The sequence below is a fragment of the Chinchilla lanigera genome, unplaced genomic scaffold, assembly GCF_000276665.1.
Source record: "Chinchilla lanigera isolate Chin_1 unplaced genomic scaffold, ChiLan1.0 scaffold00116, whole genome shotgun sequence".
Lineage (NCBI taxonomy): Eukaryota > Metazoa > Chordata > Mammalia > Rodentia > Chinchillidae > Chinchilla > Chinchilla lanigera.
This window is the reverse complement of record NW_004955517.1, coordinates 3,245,135-3,259,294: the sequence shown is the minus strand read 5'-3', so window position 1 is coordinate 3,259,294 and position 14,160 is coordinate 3,245,135. Positions and strand designations below refer to the sequence as shown.

General features: G+C 47.1%; 1 protein-coding gene across 1 annotated transcript in view; it reads right to left on the bottom strand.

Moving 5' to 3' along the window:
* The window catches only part of Cadps (Ca++-dependent secretion activator), a 454,713-nt gene that overhangs the window by 160,889 nt on the left and 279,664 nt on the right, over positions 1 to 14,160 (bottom strand). Inside the window, exons 13-14 of the mRNA XM_013506934.1 lie at positions 11,874 to 11,940; positions 2,158 to 2,266 (exon numbers count right to left, since the gene is read on the bottom strand). Of these exons, the coding sequence (XP_013362388.1) occupies positions 2,158 to 2,266; positions 11,874 to 11,940 (176 nt within the window). The remainder of the gene's footprint in view (positions 1 to 2,157; positions 2,267 to 11,873; positions 11,941 to 14,160) is intronic.

The following is a 14,160-nucleotide window of genomic DNA, read 5'->3' as shown; positions in this document are numbered from 1 at the left end:
AAGGAAGCAAAGAGGAAGGGAGGGAGGGAGGGAAGGAAAGAAGGAAGGAAGGAAGGAATTCTGAGTGAAGGGGTTGAGTGGCTGGGGATGCAGCTCAGTGGCAGAGTTCTTGTCTTGGTATAAGCAAGGCCTTGGGTTCAATCCCCAAGACCAGGAAAGAAAAACAAATTCTAAGTCAAATATTTTCTTAAAAAATGACAATTGGGAATATTTAAACCTCCATTCTCAGCCACACATTTTGGGAAATACAGGATCTGGCACAAGGAAAGGCAGAGTGAAGAAGCTGCTTCATATCCCCAAGACCGCAGTCAACTCACTTTCTGTTTACGTGTCTCATGAAAGGGATTTATAGCTTATATCTGCTGGGATCACTATTAGGAGAAAGAAATAAGACACTTTAACAATATACGTGCCATTACTGCTCATGCGTGCAGACTGAAGCACTTTCTGCCTGCTCCCCTCTTCCTCACTATAGTATGAAGCAAATTCTGTTTTTAGCTAATAAATAACAAGTATCCCTTTGCTACCGAGGTTCACATAGCAAGTACCAAAGCGTGCCAAGGTTGGACCCTGGGCCCCAGCCCAGCCAGAGGGCAGCCTTTGCCCTCTTGGAATCTCAGCTTCTTCATTTACGAAATGGGACGATGATCCCAGTCCCACGCTCTGTGAGATGTGCTGAGAGTCAAATGCAATCATGGCGGACAGCAAGTGGTGAGCTGGCTGTCAGGAAGCGAATGTCATGAGGTGGTGTTGGTTCTCCTCTTCAGCCTCCCCTGGGGAGATGTAGGCCTTAGGTGTGACTGAATCTACTTCTGCAAAGAGAACCCAGTGACTGGAGAACTCAAACTGCTGCAGCATGCCCTGACACTGGTTTCTCAATGCAGAGCCCCTCCATTTAATAAGCTGTTCTACAAAGTGGTTAGGTTCTAGCTCTGGGTTCTGTCCATTACAGAAGGGTTTCCAGGCAAAGCTTTTCCTCCTGTCTGGCATGGTCAGCTCTGCACCATGCTCCGGAAGGATGCGAGTTACAAGTGGAAGGCCTAAGGGCTGGGATTCGGGAATGCCGCTTTCCTTAAGGGGGCCAGGCCAAGGCCTCCCTGCGTCACCTTTTCAGGTTAATGCCCCATCTTCTCTCAAACTGTTTTTCCTTTATGTGTATTTTGTTGCATGTGGAAGAGCAATATGGGAATGAAAAAAGGTTTTGGGCCAAATAATGCAGTATGGTTGGAAATGCTTCCCTCGTGCAGATTTGGCATAAAAATAAACTTCTCTGAGAGAGGGCTGTTGGTGCTTGTTGTTCATTAATATGCTGAAATGATTTCGCACCCCCCACCCTCACTTTGAAGGTTCTTTGAGGCTGATTTCTATTCATTTTTTTCTGGGAAAAAGATAAAATGGGTGGGGGGAGTGTGAGGGGGCAGGATGTAAAACTTATGCAACGTAGAACTTACAAGAAATACTTCCATTTATATGGTTCTCTTAGTTACATAAGGCTTGGGATTCGTGATGCCTGTGCTCGGAGGCCAGTGTCTTCTTAGGAACAAATGTACTTAGAGAGTTTGTTCTTACCAGGCCCCACTGGCTAACCTTACCGAGTTCTTGAACTCTAGTCGGGTCATGATGTAATGTCTTCCAAGCCCAGACATTACTGGTCAAAAGCTGCACACACCCACATACACAGAGTCTTGAGTGTATACGTAGAAATTCTATTCTCAGGAGTGCATGTTAGCATGGTGTGTCTGATGTGGTTAAAGATACGCAAAAGGAGGGGCTGGGGATTTAGCTCAGCGGCAAAAGCGCCTGCCTGGCAAGCGCAAGGTCGTGAGTTCAGTTCCCGCTACCGGAGAAAAACCAAAAAACAAAACAAACAAACAAACAAAAAAGATACGCAAAAGGAAAATGTACGTATTTTGTTTTTGAGTTTTCAATCCAAGAATCCGCTATGTAAAACAAAAGCCCCGGGCCCGGATGGCATTTAATCATCTTTGGGGAAAACTGTAAGAGCATGGTCTTCACCGTGGCTGTCACCCTTGAGTCAGCACCCAGCGCCTAGCAGGAGTCCTTGCTACTATTACCATGAATGCTGGTATTTATTAGCCGGACGCTGAGTTAAGGAGCACGAGAGCTCTGCGGGACCAGTGTGTGGAGACGCGGTACCTGGCTGGGGGTCGGTGTAGTCCACAGTGTAGCCATCCAGTTGTAGGAGTTCCTGAGGTTCCGCCTTCTTCTCGCGGTAACTGCACATGGCAAATGTGTACTGACTGACCTGGGAAGGGAAAGTGGGCTGTGAAGTCGTTTCTCTAGCGCCCAACCTCCCCACAGAGACCCGCCCCCTCCGCCCGGGTCCTTCCCCCGAGTCCAAATCCACTTTCGACACCTGCTGCACGTGTGACTTTTAGCCTCTGCGACCTCGTCTGCAGACTGGACACAAGCTAAGACCCTGCACCACTGGCTTCCTGCGAGGACTGAAAGAACTGAGGCAGGAAGGCCCTTAGATCTGCTCATGGCACTTGGCAAGTGCACCGTGAAAGTCAGCTGCTCTCGTTGTTGCTGTCCTTGCTCTAAGTGGGTTGAGATACCTGCGATTGCCACTGGTGTGGTTGAACATCAGCAATTTGATAGGTTCTGTCTATTACGGCCGAGGTCCTGGCTGGGGCTACCTTGCTGGTGGACACAAAAAGCCTCTTGCTTTGGAGTTAGAGCCTGTGCATTCATCTATTTATGCATTTTAGAGAAGTATTTTATTTTTGGCAGACCTGTTCTCAGCATCAAGCTAGACGCTTCATTCTGCCACGACCGCTCAGTGAGGGGAGCTTCTGGTCACTCTGGTCTCCCCTTCATCTCAGACAAATGCGGGAATGACATGCTGTCACAAGCAATGAGCACGCAGCTGCTGGGTGCCAGTCATACTGGACAGTCCCTCGCCCCCGATGGCATGGCCACTGTCACTGGTGCCCGAAGTGGCAGCTCTCACTCCACTGACGTGTGGCACCCGTGCCAGCACAGGGTGGGTGCGCAAGGCTGCAGGCCCAGCTCCAGGACCCTGTTGTCATGGTGTATCCAGCCCTGGCGCGGACACTTGGCATTTCTACATCTGGCGGAGCTGCCAGGAGCCTGTGGGAAAGCGAGCCTTCTCCCAGCTTCAGGATAAGCTCCTGGGCGCATTTGCCATCCAGGGATGTCAAATGTCTGGGCGGAGGAGTGCCATGTCCCTCACCACGTAGTTCCTTTTATTAAAAGAGACATTTCCTGAGCGAACTTGAATGCCGGCTGGGAACATGTTAGTCTCTCTTCGGTGAGATTTGTCTTTCGTCTTTTGCTGTTGTGAATGGCGATAAGGAATCGGTGTTCGCAAGCCTCACAAAACTCTGCTGCGCTGTCCGTCCCGAGGGTCCCCAGGCTAGATGAAAAGCCTGCGTGCGGCGCGGCTCGACGGCTGGTTTGTCTGCTGCTGCCCTCTGTCGGTGCGTGTTGAGAATGTCACCGCCCCCCGAGTTTCTCTCCAGGGCTTGTGATGTGCACAACCTACTCCTTGCAGCGCAAGGTCCCCGGTGAGACGCAGCCGGGCCGCCGAGAACCGTTCCCTAAGACGGCCTGCCTTGACTTCTGTGCCGTGCAGAACGGCCAACAGCAGCCGCCGCTCTCACCATGAAGGATGCGTGCAAGCGGGGCTCCGGGGTCTGGGATCCCAGGCCGCTCTCATAGCCCATCGTTCCTGTAAGCCTCAGAGCCCGCATCTGTGCGTCGCTTTGTTGTGGACGATCGTTGTGCTTTACACACCGTGTGCAACACGCACAACGCAAACATCTAACCCTGCATCCACGCCTTTTGTGTGGAAGCAGTGCTCTTACACGCGGGGCCGGCATTCTAATCCTGGGCAGCTTGGTCGGGGCGTTTGCCTCCTGGATGCCAGGGCCTTTGAAGGAGGCCCGGGGAGCCATGCACCTCGGTTCTGTTACACCGCGCGAGCAAAGTCTGTCATCTGATGTGCACCCGCTGATTGTGTCTGTGGGTGCCAACGAGGTATGCACAACTCAGTAGAGAGAGATTTGCCTCACCCCTAACTTTAGGCTACTGCGAGCACAGCCCCAGGTCGCCCCGCCCTGTGCCTGGCCCTGTCCGTCACAGACTCCCCAAACCCCAACGCAGTGGCGATCACAGAACCTGCCGGGGCGGTTCCCTGGTAATTTCTACCCGACAGTTCCTCTGGCAACGTGAGAGATGATATAGTTTCTTAATGTGATTAGCCAAACGGAGAGGTTCTGATACTCAGTGGCGATCAGAAAATATCACAACGCAACGGTGTTATTTCAAGATTGACACGCGTACTGCTGCCGCGCTGCTTGGGCCTTTGCTCTCTCGCGCCTTCGGGTTTGGGGCCGACTTCTTGTAGCTCTGTCTCCTGCTGCCCCCTTCTGGCTGAACTGCGGAAGTCACTCGGGGAAACGCTTTGAGCCGGCAAATGCTTGTGTGGTATTCGGATTATTTTTATTTAGGATTTGGCCATTTAGGTTAGAAAATAGAGGAAGGGAGAATGCCCTTTGAGTAGTTCTACTTACCTACTACCTTGGCAGGCTTCGTAGAACCTTAGTTGTTCTAGAGTGCTTGCAGGGTGGGGGCAGAGATTGGGGACCTTTGTTTGGGTTTAATCTTTACCAGGGAGCTATTCCCAATGAAATGCACGTTCTCGGTCATGAAAGAATTTCTGTATTCTCTCTTCTGTTTTCCCTGTCCTCTCTCGCCTTCCTCTGCTTCCCTGCCTCCTGCTCCTCTTCCTCCTTCTCTCTCTGTCTCTGTCTCTGTCTCTCTCACTCTCTCAGTCTCTGTCACTCCCTCTCTGTCTCTCTTTCTGGATTGAACCTAGGGACTTTGCACTGAGCTACACTCTTAGCCAGCAAGCCAGCCTCCCTCCCTCACTTCCTCCATTCCTTCCTTTCTTCCTTCCTTGCTCCCTCCCTCCCTTTCTTCTGTAACAGAGTCTCACTAAATTGCCCAGGCTGGGCTAGAACTTGTGATCCTCTTGCCGTAGACTCCCAGAGTGTTGGAATTAGAGGAATGCGCCACCACACCAGCCTTTAAGTTGTTCTTTGATGAAGATTCTCAGATGTGTCTCAGTGTACATTTAGGTCTGAGCTCTACCGTTTTAACTCATAGGAGCTATCCAAACTCTTTAAGCCTGTCCCTAAGTTTCAATTAGATTTAGCCAGCAGAGTGCGGTGATTAGACCTGAGGGTTGGCTCTTCCTCTTGCTGCTCATGGAAGACTAAAACAAATGGATGTGCAAACTGACAGTATGTTTTGCCTAAATTCCTTTTTTTTTTTTTGGCTTTTGTCGTTGTATCTGTTATTTTACTGAACCCTGGACATTACCCCTTTCCCCAAGTTCACATATACATATCCTAGAAGAGCACTTTCTATTATGGCACATTCATTCATTTGAAAAATAGGTGGTGTGTTTGGTGCTGGGAATGTAAATATGCAGAAAACAGACATGATTTCTTCCCTTGCGTTTACTAGGAAGGCAGGCATAAATCACAGTATTTTAGGAATGTGTAATGTTAATAGTGATGAGTATTTTAAAGAGGATAGGTGGTACTGTAAGAACTTGGGGACTTGGTCCAGCTAGGTTTAGCTGGTAGGGCAAATATTCAAGCAGAAGCATCAACGGCTTCAGCCAAGATTTGTGGATGGATAATTTTTTTGTGTGTGAAGTGTGCACTTCTGGGGGACTGAAGACCACATGTAATGTGACGTGGCTCTGAATAAAGGATCGTGCTGTCTAAGCCCAGACTCCTCGTTGCTGTTTTCATGAAGGCCAGAGGAAGCGCACGTTCTGTAGCTAAACAGAACTGGATTGATTTCCTGACCAATTACTTCCTAGCCATGTAACCCTGGACAGTTCAGACAACTTTGCTGGGATGTAGCTTGTGTACTTTAAGTGGGAATGATGACAACATTGGCATTCATTTCCTTCTGGCAACTGACTCCTGACTTTCCTTGGGAAATCACCATCTTTTCACTGTCACTCCGAAAGGCTCACGTGGGTATAACTGCACCTGTAGCTGCAGGTAGGATAGGCGGATTATGTGCCCAGGCCTGACCAATCAGCATCACATCTCCCTGGCGGCAGTGATTGGTGGAAGGATGGGCACATGACCACACTGGACCAATGAAAGCTTACTAATGGCCTGTGAGGACAGAGAGGCTTTCTTTCCCCTAGGTCTGCTGGAATGCGAGGCTTGAGCTGCCACACCCTACCTCCTGGGAAGATGGTGCCTGAGGGTGGGGCCGGCTCGGAGAAAAGCAGAGTGAAGTGTTTATAAAGAGAGGCCACGTCCTGTGACACTGTCCGACCCTGGACCTAGCTATGCCAGAAGACTCTTCACTCCATCACTAATTTAATTGACAGTACGGTTCTTGCTCTTTTAAAACTGAAGCTTCTTTGTGTTATTTTTGTTATTGCGACAAGAATATAAATATAAATGGCCTCTAGGGCATTTGTCAAGTTGAGCACGAAAGCATTCCTGGGGACTCAGGTACGTACATGCCTTACAGATCATTTGTGTGGTTAACTTATTCTAATACTGCATTCTCAATAACACCGAGATACTGCAGTATAGAAAGCTTTTTACAATACCCAACATTTTATCTCATTTGGATTTAGTATCTTTTCTGAAAGCTTGGAATAGTCGGAGTTTTTAGTCACCATCTCTGTAGAAAATCAGAAACAGAGGATGTGGACTTGGGGACCACATTGTTTCATGCTGGGCAAAGTAAACAAGTTCTATACCATTCTATAAACAAAAATCTCTTTAGACCTCACACCAGCCGTTGCCTTTGAGAAAGCTACTTAACTCTTCTGAGCCTGAAAACTGATTTAAGACCAGACATCTTTTGAGTGTAGAAGAAAAAATATTTTTAAAATAAAAAGACAGGAGTAGACTCCCTGAGCTGGCATGGTGGTAGGTTGGCCTTCTTTCACTCTTCTCCTTGTACACCCAAGGTGGGGAGTACCAACGGTGAAATAGAACTCTCTGGAATTGGCCGTTTTATTATTACCAATGCTTTGGTCATGATTTGGTTAGCGTTATAGTGGCAATCAATGTGTTTGGTCCTTGCCATGCCTCTGTGGGTTTAGAATGAGTATCCAGTAATGTTTTGACTCAGGTCACCAAAGACTTATTTACCCTTAATCTCTGTGTTAGGGTCTGCAGCTAAATTCAAAGGGCAAATACTGGAATTTCAAAGCTGTGTCATGCCATCTGCACATAACAGTGTGTGTGGTACACTGCCGGGCTTCACCTGGACAACATAAACTCTGAGAGGGCATAGCCCGAAGAGAATGAGACTCCCTCTTGTTTCAAGGGACAATGACTGCTAAGGTAGTGTTTCTCTAAGGGTGGTCTTGGACCTCCTACATCAGTATTTCCTACGGTGCTTGTTAAACATATAGATCTCTGGGCCCCAAAGCAAATCCTATGCATCGGAGTCTTCTGAATGACACCTTGGGGTCTGTGCAGTAATGTCCACTGTAGGTGTGCAGGCCCAACTTGGAGAACAGTGTCTCATCGTGTAAGAAGGCCTCAGCCTCTGGTTCAGAAACCCCAAGTAATGGCTTCATTCTCCTCAAAGTTGGATTGGCAGACTCTGGCCATGTCATCAGTAATTCTAAATAAATAGCAGTTCCTACTGTGGTTCTACCCCTCAGAGGATGTCCTTCATTCCTGGCAAAAAATTCATTTACAATCTGCCATTTGCTCCCCTCCCCGCAAGTAGTAGCGCTAGAAGATCTCATGTAGGGAAAATTTCAGTAGTTCTGGGTTACAATAGAAAAGTGTGTGAGTGTGTGTGTGTGTGTGTTAGGGGTGAGGGAGGAACTGAAATTGGGTATCTCCTCTTTCTCCCAGGTTTTTAAACAACTTTTCTTGTATTAAAACCTAATATGTTAAGTCATAAAACTATGTTGGAAATTATCGCTGCCAGCTCCATATAAAACACATTCCATAAAACCTCACACTAGAATTAAAGAGAACAAAAGTTGAGACAGGCACTTGGGCTGACGTCCTTTCTCTTTCGTGGTTTTTACCCTGTCCTTCCCAGAGCTGAGCTGGCTGCCTGGGGGTCCTCTGGTCCCCACTCCCTGACCCTCCCTTATACTTGACCAGGCGGTGTCTCCTGCTGTCAGTTTTGTACTTTGAATTCCAGGGCTGGGTTTGGCTGAAACTGAAAATGCCTTGTTTGCACAACTGCATTCCACACCGCGTGTGGATGCCAGCCCCTGTGGTCACCCCCTGGGCTGCCATCCTGCTTTCCAAAAGCCTGGGACACCACTGCTTCCTCTGCATTGGTCCAGGACTAGGGACCTCGAACTTCTCTCCTGCAGCTATGTCGGCACTGAGGTTGTTTCCAGGGGATGGGTTTTCTTTTTATCACTTTGACAAAGTTCTTCTCAGTGGGATCACTGGAGTAGGAGAGAAGGAATCAGGAGAGGAACTCAGAGATTACACAGAGTTTTCTAGGGTGGCCGCCAAGACCACCTTTAGGCGTTGACATGGCAACAGGGCAAGAACGGAAACAGACGACCTGAGCTTTCATCATGGTTCCTCGATTCCCTCTGTGGCGATGCAGCTGTTATGTCGCCACTGGCGGTCACGGAGGGTGTCGGGGAGGCATCTATTTAGGCTGGAACAGAAGGTTCAAGGAGGGTACTGAAGAGCACCTACTGAGGTTGAAAGAGAGGGTCTGATCCACCTCAGTGGCTTGTTAAAATTAATGAGAATCGTGTGTACATGAAAACAATCACAAGATGCTGAAGTTCCTCTCTCCTGCTGTTCTGGAAAAGCCCAGGAGCTCTAGATAGTTTGTGTCCTTCTATGACTTTCAGAAGAGGGTGCATAGATTGCTCTTTGGCTACTGGGTGATTCTTGTCTTCGCTTGGAGGGTCAGGGTGAAAGCTCTAACAGATCTGTGTTCAGTTGCATGGCCTAAAAACCGTCTCTCCTTTTCAGTTCAGTACACATTGTACAAACGTGGCTGGACTCACTGATATTTTTGGTACATTTCCTCTTGTGTATTTCCTGAAGAGTTTCTCCTTTTTTTTTTTTTTTTTTTTTTTGGTACTGGGAATCGAACTCAGGACCTTGCACTTGCCAGGCAGGCGCTTGTGCCGCAGAGCTAAATCCCCATCCCTGAGGTTCTTCTTTCAAAGCCTCCCTCCAATAAAGTCTCTCCCAAGGCAAGAGGTCAGCTGCTTCTAAGTACTGCGTCACTTCAGAGATTCTCAGAGCAAAGCCACACGTCTAGCGGAGCACACTGGCTGCCTCCCAGGAGAGAGAGGACTCCACAGCTTGGTGAGAGGACCATGGGTGCACGTCCTCGGGAAGGTGTCGTTCTCCTGACCACACACCATTCTTTTCTGAGGACCACCCCTTCTCCATCTTCTTTTCCCTTCTCTCTTTCCTACCAAATAGTTCCTGAATGACTGAGCCAGGAAACATGTAGGAGTGTGGTGGGGGAAAGGAGGAAGGACACAAGACGGATCAGGCACAGATCCAGTCCCAAACCAGTCTACCAGGGGAGGGATGCTAAGAGACGCTGCCAAGCCAAGTGCAGTGGAGGGCCCTGGGAGGGAGAGCTGCCCGCCATTCAGCTCTGTCTCTTTCCGTCAGCCCTCCCTCCCTCCCCAGTTACCCTTGCTCTCTTTAGAGCAGGCTCCAGCCGCTTTCCTGCCCATGGTCCATTTCTGCTTCTGGGAATAGTGTCCAGATTTTGCGCCAGAGAGAGATGCCCAGTGGAGCTGTCAGTGCCAGTGCAGCCCTTTGCCCCGCTAAGGGCTGGGCGTGTGACCCGGGCTGGGCTACTCCAATTCTCTTTGAAATGTGACCGAGTGGAGTGATCAGGATAGAAATGAGCAGAGCCGTTTTGTCCTGTGTCTGCACTGGGAAAACCAGGATTTCTGGAGCTATGCTGGGCTGAGTCCTTAGCAAGGGCGGGTCGCTCGGCCTTTCACCAGTGCTGTGGACCGCCTCTGAGCTATCCCGCACGTTAATTTCCTTCTCTTTCTTAAACCTCAATTAGTTGAATCTGCTGTTCGTATATAAAAATTGCAACAGGTGCCATTCTAGAAGCAAAAGACCAGACCTCCTCACTCCTACATCCTCTCAGCATGCCCTGCACAGAGCAGGGTGCAGAAAGTACTAGTCAGCTGATAGTAAGAGGAAAGGTCTCTCAGATGAGTGTCTTCCATTGTTTAGCCAGAGCTTTTGAAGGGCAGACATCACTCCAATGTTGTCCTTGTAAATAATTGCTGTGAGGCTCTGTTGTACCTTACACCAGTAATGAAAGCAAAGCTTGCGTCTTGTCCGTAGAAAGAGAACTGCATTTTGCCTTAGTGGAGCAGTAGTGATTCCAGTAGCTCTGCAGAGGATGTCATCCAAAGTTCAGGCTTAGTGGAATTTTTAAGGTCATTTATTTATTTATTTATTTTTTTCTCCGGTACCGGGAACCAAACTCACGACCTTGCGCTTGCCAGGCAGGCGCTTTTGCCGCTGAGCTAAATCCCCAGCCCCTTTAAGGTCATTTAGACCTAAAATGGAGCTGCTTCATAGTGAGATTTCACAATCAGTAGTACTCTAAATACTAGTTAAGTGCCCAATAAGCACCATTTGTTACTAAATTATAAGTTGACTTATTTCAGAGTCCAATATACATTAGAATTTTATAAACTGAATTATAGTGTAAATGCTGTGATGGAGATTACCAATCAGAAAGAGGCAATGGCAAATTAGTAAGCTGAAAGACCCAGTGCACAAAAACCAGCCACACATTACTTTTCAAGGACGTGTATTATGACTTCTGGGAATTTGTTTTTATTTTTAATTTTTTTGTCTTTTGTCTTTTCTTCCGGTACCAGGAATTGAACTCACGACCTTATGCTTGCCAGGCAGGTGCTTTGCCGCTGGAGCTAAATCCCCAGCCTTGGGTATTTGTTTTTAGAGACACTCAAGAAGGTAATTATTATTTATATGTGACTAGTGCATCATTAATTAATATCAATATCTGAATCTATAGAATACATATATGTGGGTGTTCTTTTGGAACACCGTTAACAGCACCCCTAGTTGAAGGAGTCCAGAAGTCCAGTAAAAAGGGAAAACTTTCCAGGTATTGGAGCAAGAGCTGAAGTGTAAATGTGGAAAAATGTCTATAATTACTAGTGTGAGAAAACAAGTTGCAGTGTAACGGGAAGAATTTGGTTAGTTTTGCTTAAAAAAGTAATAATCTCTCTGGAAAGAAATACTCTACCGAGCATAGTTGTGGGAGGTTGCTTAAGGCTTTTGGAAGCCCCAGGCACCAAATAATAGAGTGCCCCTGACAGGTAACTCAGAATCAAGTTCGTTAAGTAATGCAAAACCCATCTAAGTTTTGACAAGACTACCTCAGAAATATCAAATTATTTTAAGACAACTTCACTGTCCCTATTGCCTAATAGCTACACATTTGCTCCCTCCTGGGGTCCTGCATCCCTGGCTTGGCCCTGGGCAGGGGTGGGGGTCTACTCTTTCCATGTATCTCTCACATCTCTGTATTATTAGGCTTAAAAAGAGTAAGTGTGAATTAATTCTTTCAAACATTTAAGTGACATAAAAACAAGAAGAGGAGCATTGGGGAACCCTCTGGCTACATGAGTGTCTTCTGTGTCTTTCTCTGAGTGGTGGTTACCTGGACGTAGAATCTGCAAAAACACACCGAGCTGAATGCTTGAGTTTTGTGTGCTGTATACACGCCATACCTTAATTAATAAGCATTCATTCATTCTATCACGTCTTTAACACTGATGGCCCTTAAGACTGATATTAGAGTAGAAGAGTTACCTGCACCAATACAAAAAACCTTTTCTTCCATCTCTTCCACACATTCTTACCGATGGCCCATAAATACCTAAGGGAAAGAGAAAGACAGGAGCTGCATTAATGCCTGAGCCAGTACACGGCCGGACATACTTTCCCAGGAAGGCCGGCAATGCACCAGGAGGCACGTGGGCTCAGGCGCAGGTGCACACGTGGGAACTCTGTGAGTGAGGACGAGACAGTGGGTGCAGTCCGTGGCAAGGAGGAGTCGGCCCCTTCCTTAGCAGATTCCAGACAGCACCACTTCGTGGCTCTGTGTGCTTATGTGTTAAAAGGCTTTTAGGTGAGGCAACTCCCGAGAGCTATTGTGCAAGAGAGAGAGGAAAAGAGTGTGAAGTCTTCAACTTCGACTCTTCCACCCCTCGTCAACTTTCATTCAGGAAAACCTTCCCCTTTGTTACTCAGCTGTAATCCTGGCGAATGCAGGACGGTTAACATAGGACCCCCTCCCCGCTCCTTCCAGAAAGGGACCCTGTTCACTTTTAGACCCTACCGAGCAGGGGATCTGGTGACATTCAAATACACTCAGATTCTCACCTTCCAAAACTGGCCTTGTCTCCTGACATAAACCGATTGGACACTTCTAAGTCTTCGCTTCACCCTGACGCAGACAGAACGTCCACTTTGGAACATAATAACTAATGTATCTTAATGAAACTTTACGGTTGGATCAATTTCAGGGCTCTTAAGCATGGCTGGTAGGCAAAATCTGTGCAGACCTTCAACCAGAAGCCTGGGGGCCTCCTGCATCCTTCAGCTTCCTCCTTACCTCTCGGCCATTGCGGACAAGTGGCTCTTGCTGCCTGGAAAGCTCCTCGCCTGCCCGGTGTCTCATCTTGAAGCCACCACCTCCCTGGCTGTGCAGATAACCCTGCCCCCGCGACTACCCGCCGCTATGATGTATTTGTTCTCATACTCATTGTTCTTCTTAGACTGTTATCTCCTCCAGGGCAGGAGCCTTGGTCCTTCTTTCTGAATTTCTGCCCCAGAACCTTGTTTTTCTTCTGAATTCCTTTCAGTTCCTGACACATGGTAAGTTGTTGATAGATGCTTGCTCTATGACAGCTGGTTTTGAGTGCTAAGCTTTTGAGAAACCAGAGTGATTGCTCTAAATGCTTTGATGAGATATTAAAACATTGTATTTAAAACTGCCATCCATCACCAACGAAGTTCTCTAAGCTTTCCTTCCTGTCCCTCAGTTTTCTCACCTGTGTAATGGGGGATAATAATCCCAATAATAATAACAACAACAGTAATGTTATGTTGTTATATAATAAAATATAATAATAATGGTACCTCGTTCAATGGTTATGAGGATTAAAATAGAAATATAAAGTATAGGTAAATGGATGCAACTCAAGACCATACTCGTAAGTGAAATAAACTGGCCTGCATGTGTAAACATCATATTGTCTCCCCAGTGTAAAGAACTGAACAAGTTAACAAAGTCTAAAAGGTGCAATAGATATTATGAAAGGGAAAGAAACTGCTGAAAAGAAACAAACAACTGGGATGGGGGAAAAGACAAAAGAAAGAAAGAAGGAAGGGAAAAAATATATATATTTACGCATGCACACACTCAAGATAGCTAAGATGATTGTGCTACTAATTTCTATTGGTTTATTGAAAGGAGCAGTTAATGCTTAATTTTTTTGATCAATTTTAGATGGCTACATTTGGTAATTTGAACAACTACTTTGAACATAACAATATGCAATATAACAACCATTGTTGATTTCCTATCATCTTGTTTTGAAATTGTATATTGTTTTTAATGCTTTAAAAATTTTTAAAATTCTGTTTAAAATAAAAAAATAAAGTGTTTAGATTAATACCTGGCAGAAAGTAAATAGTTACTGTTTTTTGTTTTTCTTCTGGTGCCAGGAATTGAACTCACGACCTTGCGCTTGCCAGGCAGGCACTTTGCTGCTGAGCTAAATCCCCAGCCCCAATAGTTACTGTTAACTGTCTCTTATACTGTAATTCCTTCTTCACAGTTGAGGCAACAGGGGTTGAGGAAGTCTGAGTCACTTTCGCGGGCTCCACAGCTGCAGGGTGATATGATCAGGATTTACACTCAGGGACCTGTGGCTTTGATGCAGCCTCCACTGTCTTCACCGTGCTGTCTCCCTGCTTCTAGCCAGCAAACAGGTGTACTCACTGAACTCAGAGCAGGAGGGGCAGGGGCGGTTGACCAGGGTCACTTAGGCACAGACGCAAGAAGCCCTGGTGTGCTACTGCACTGTGGGTG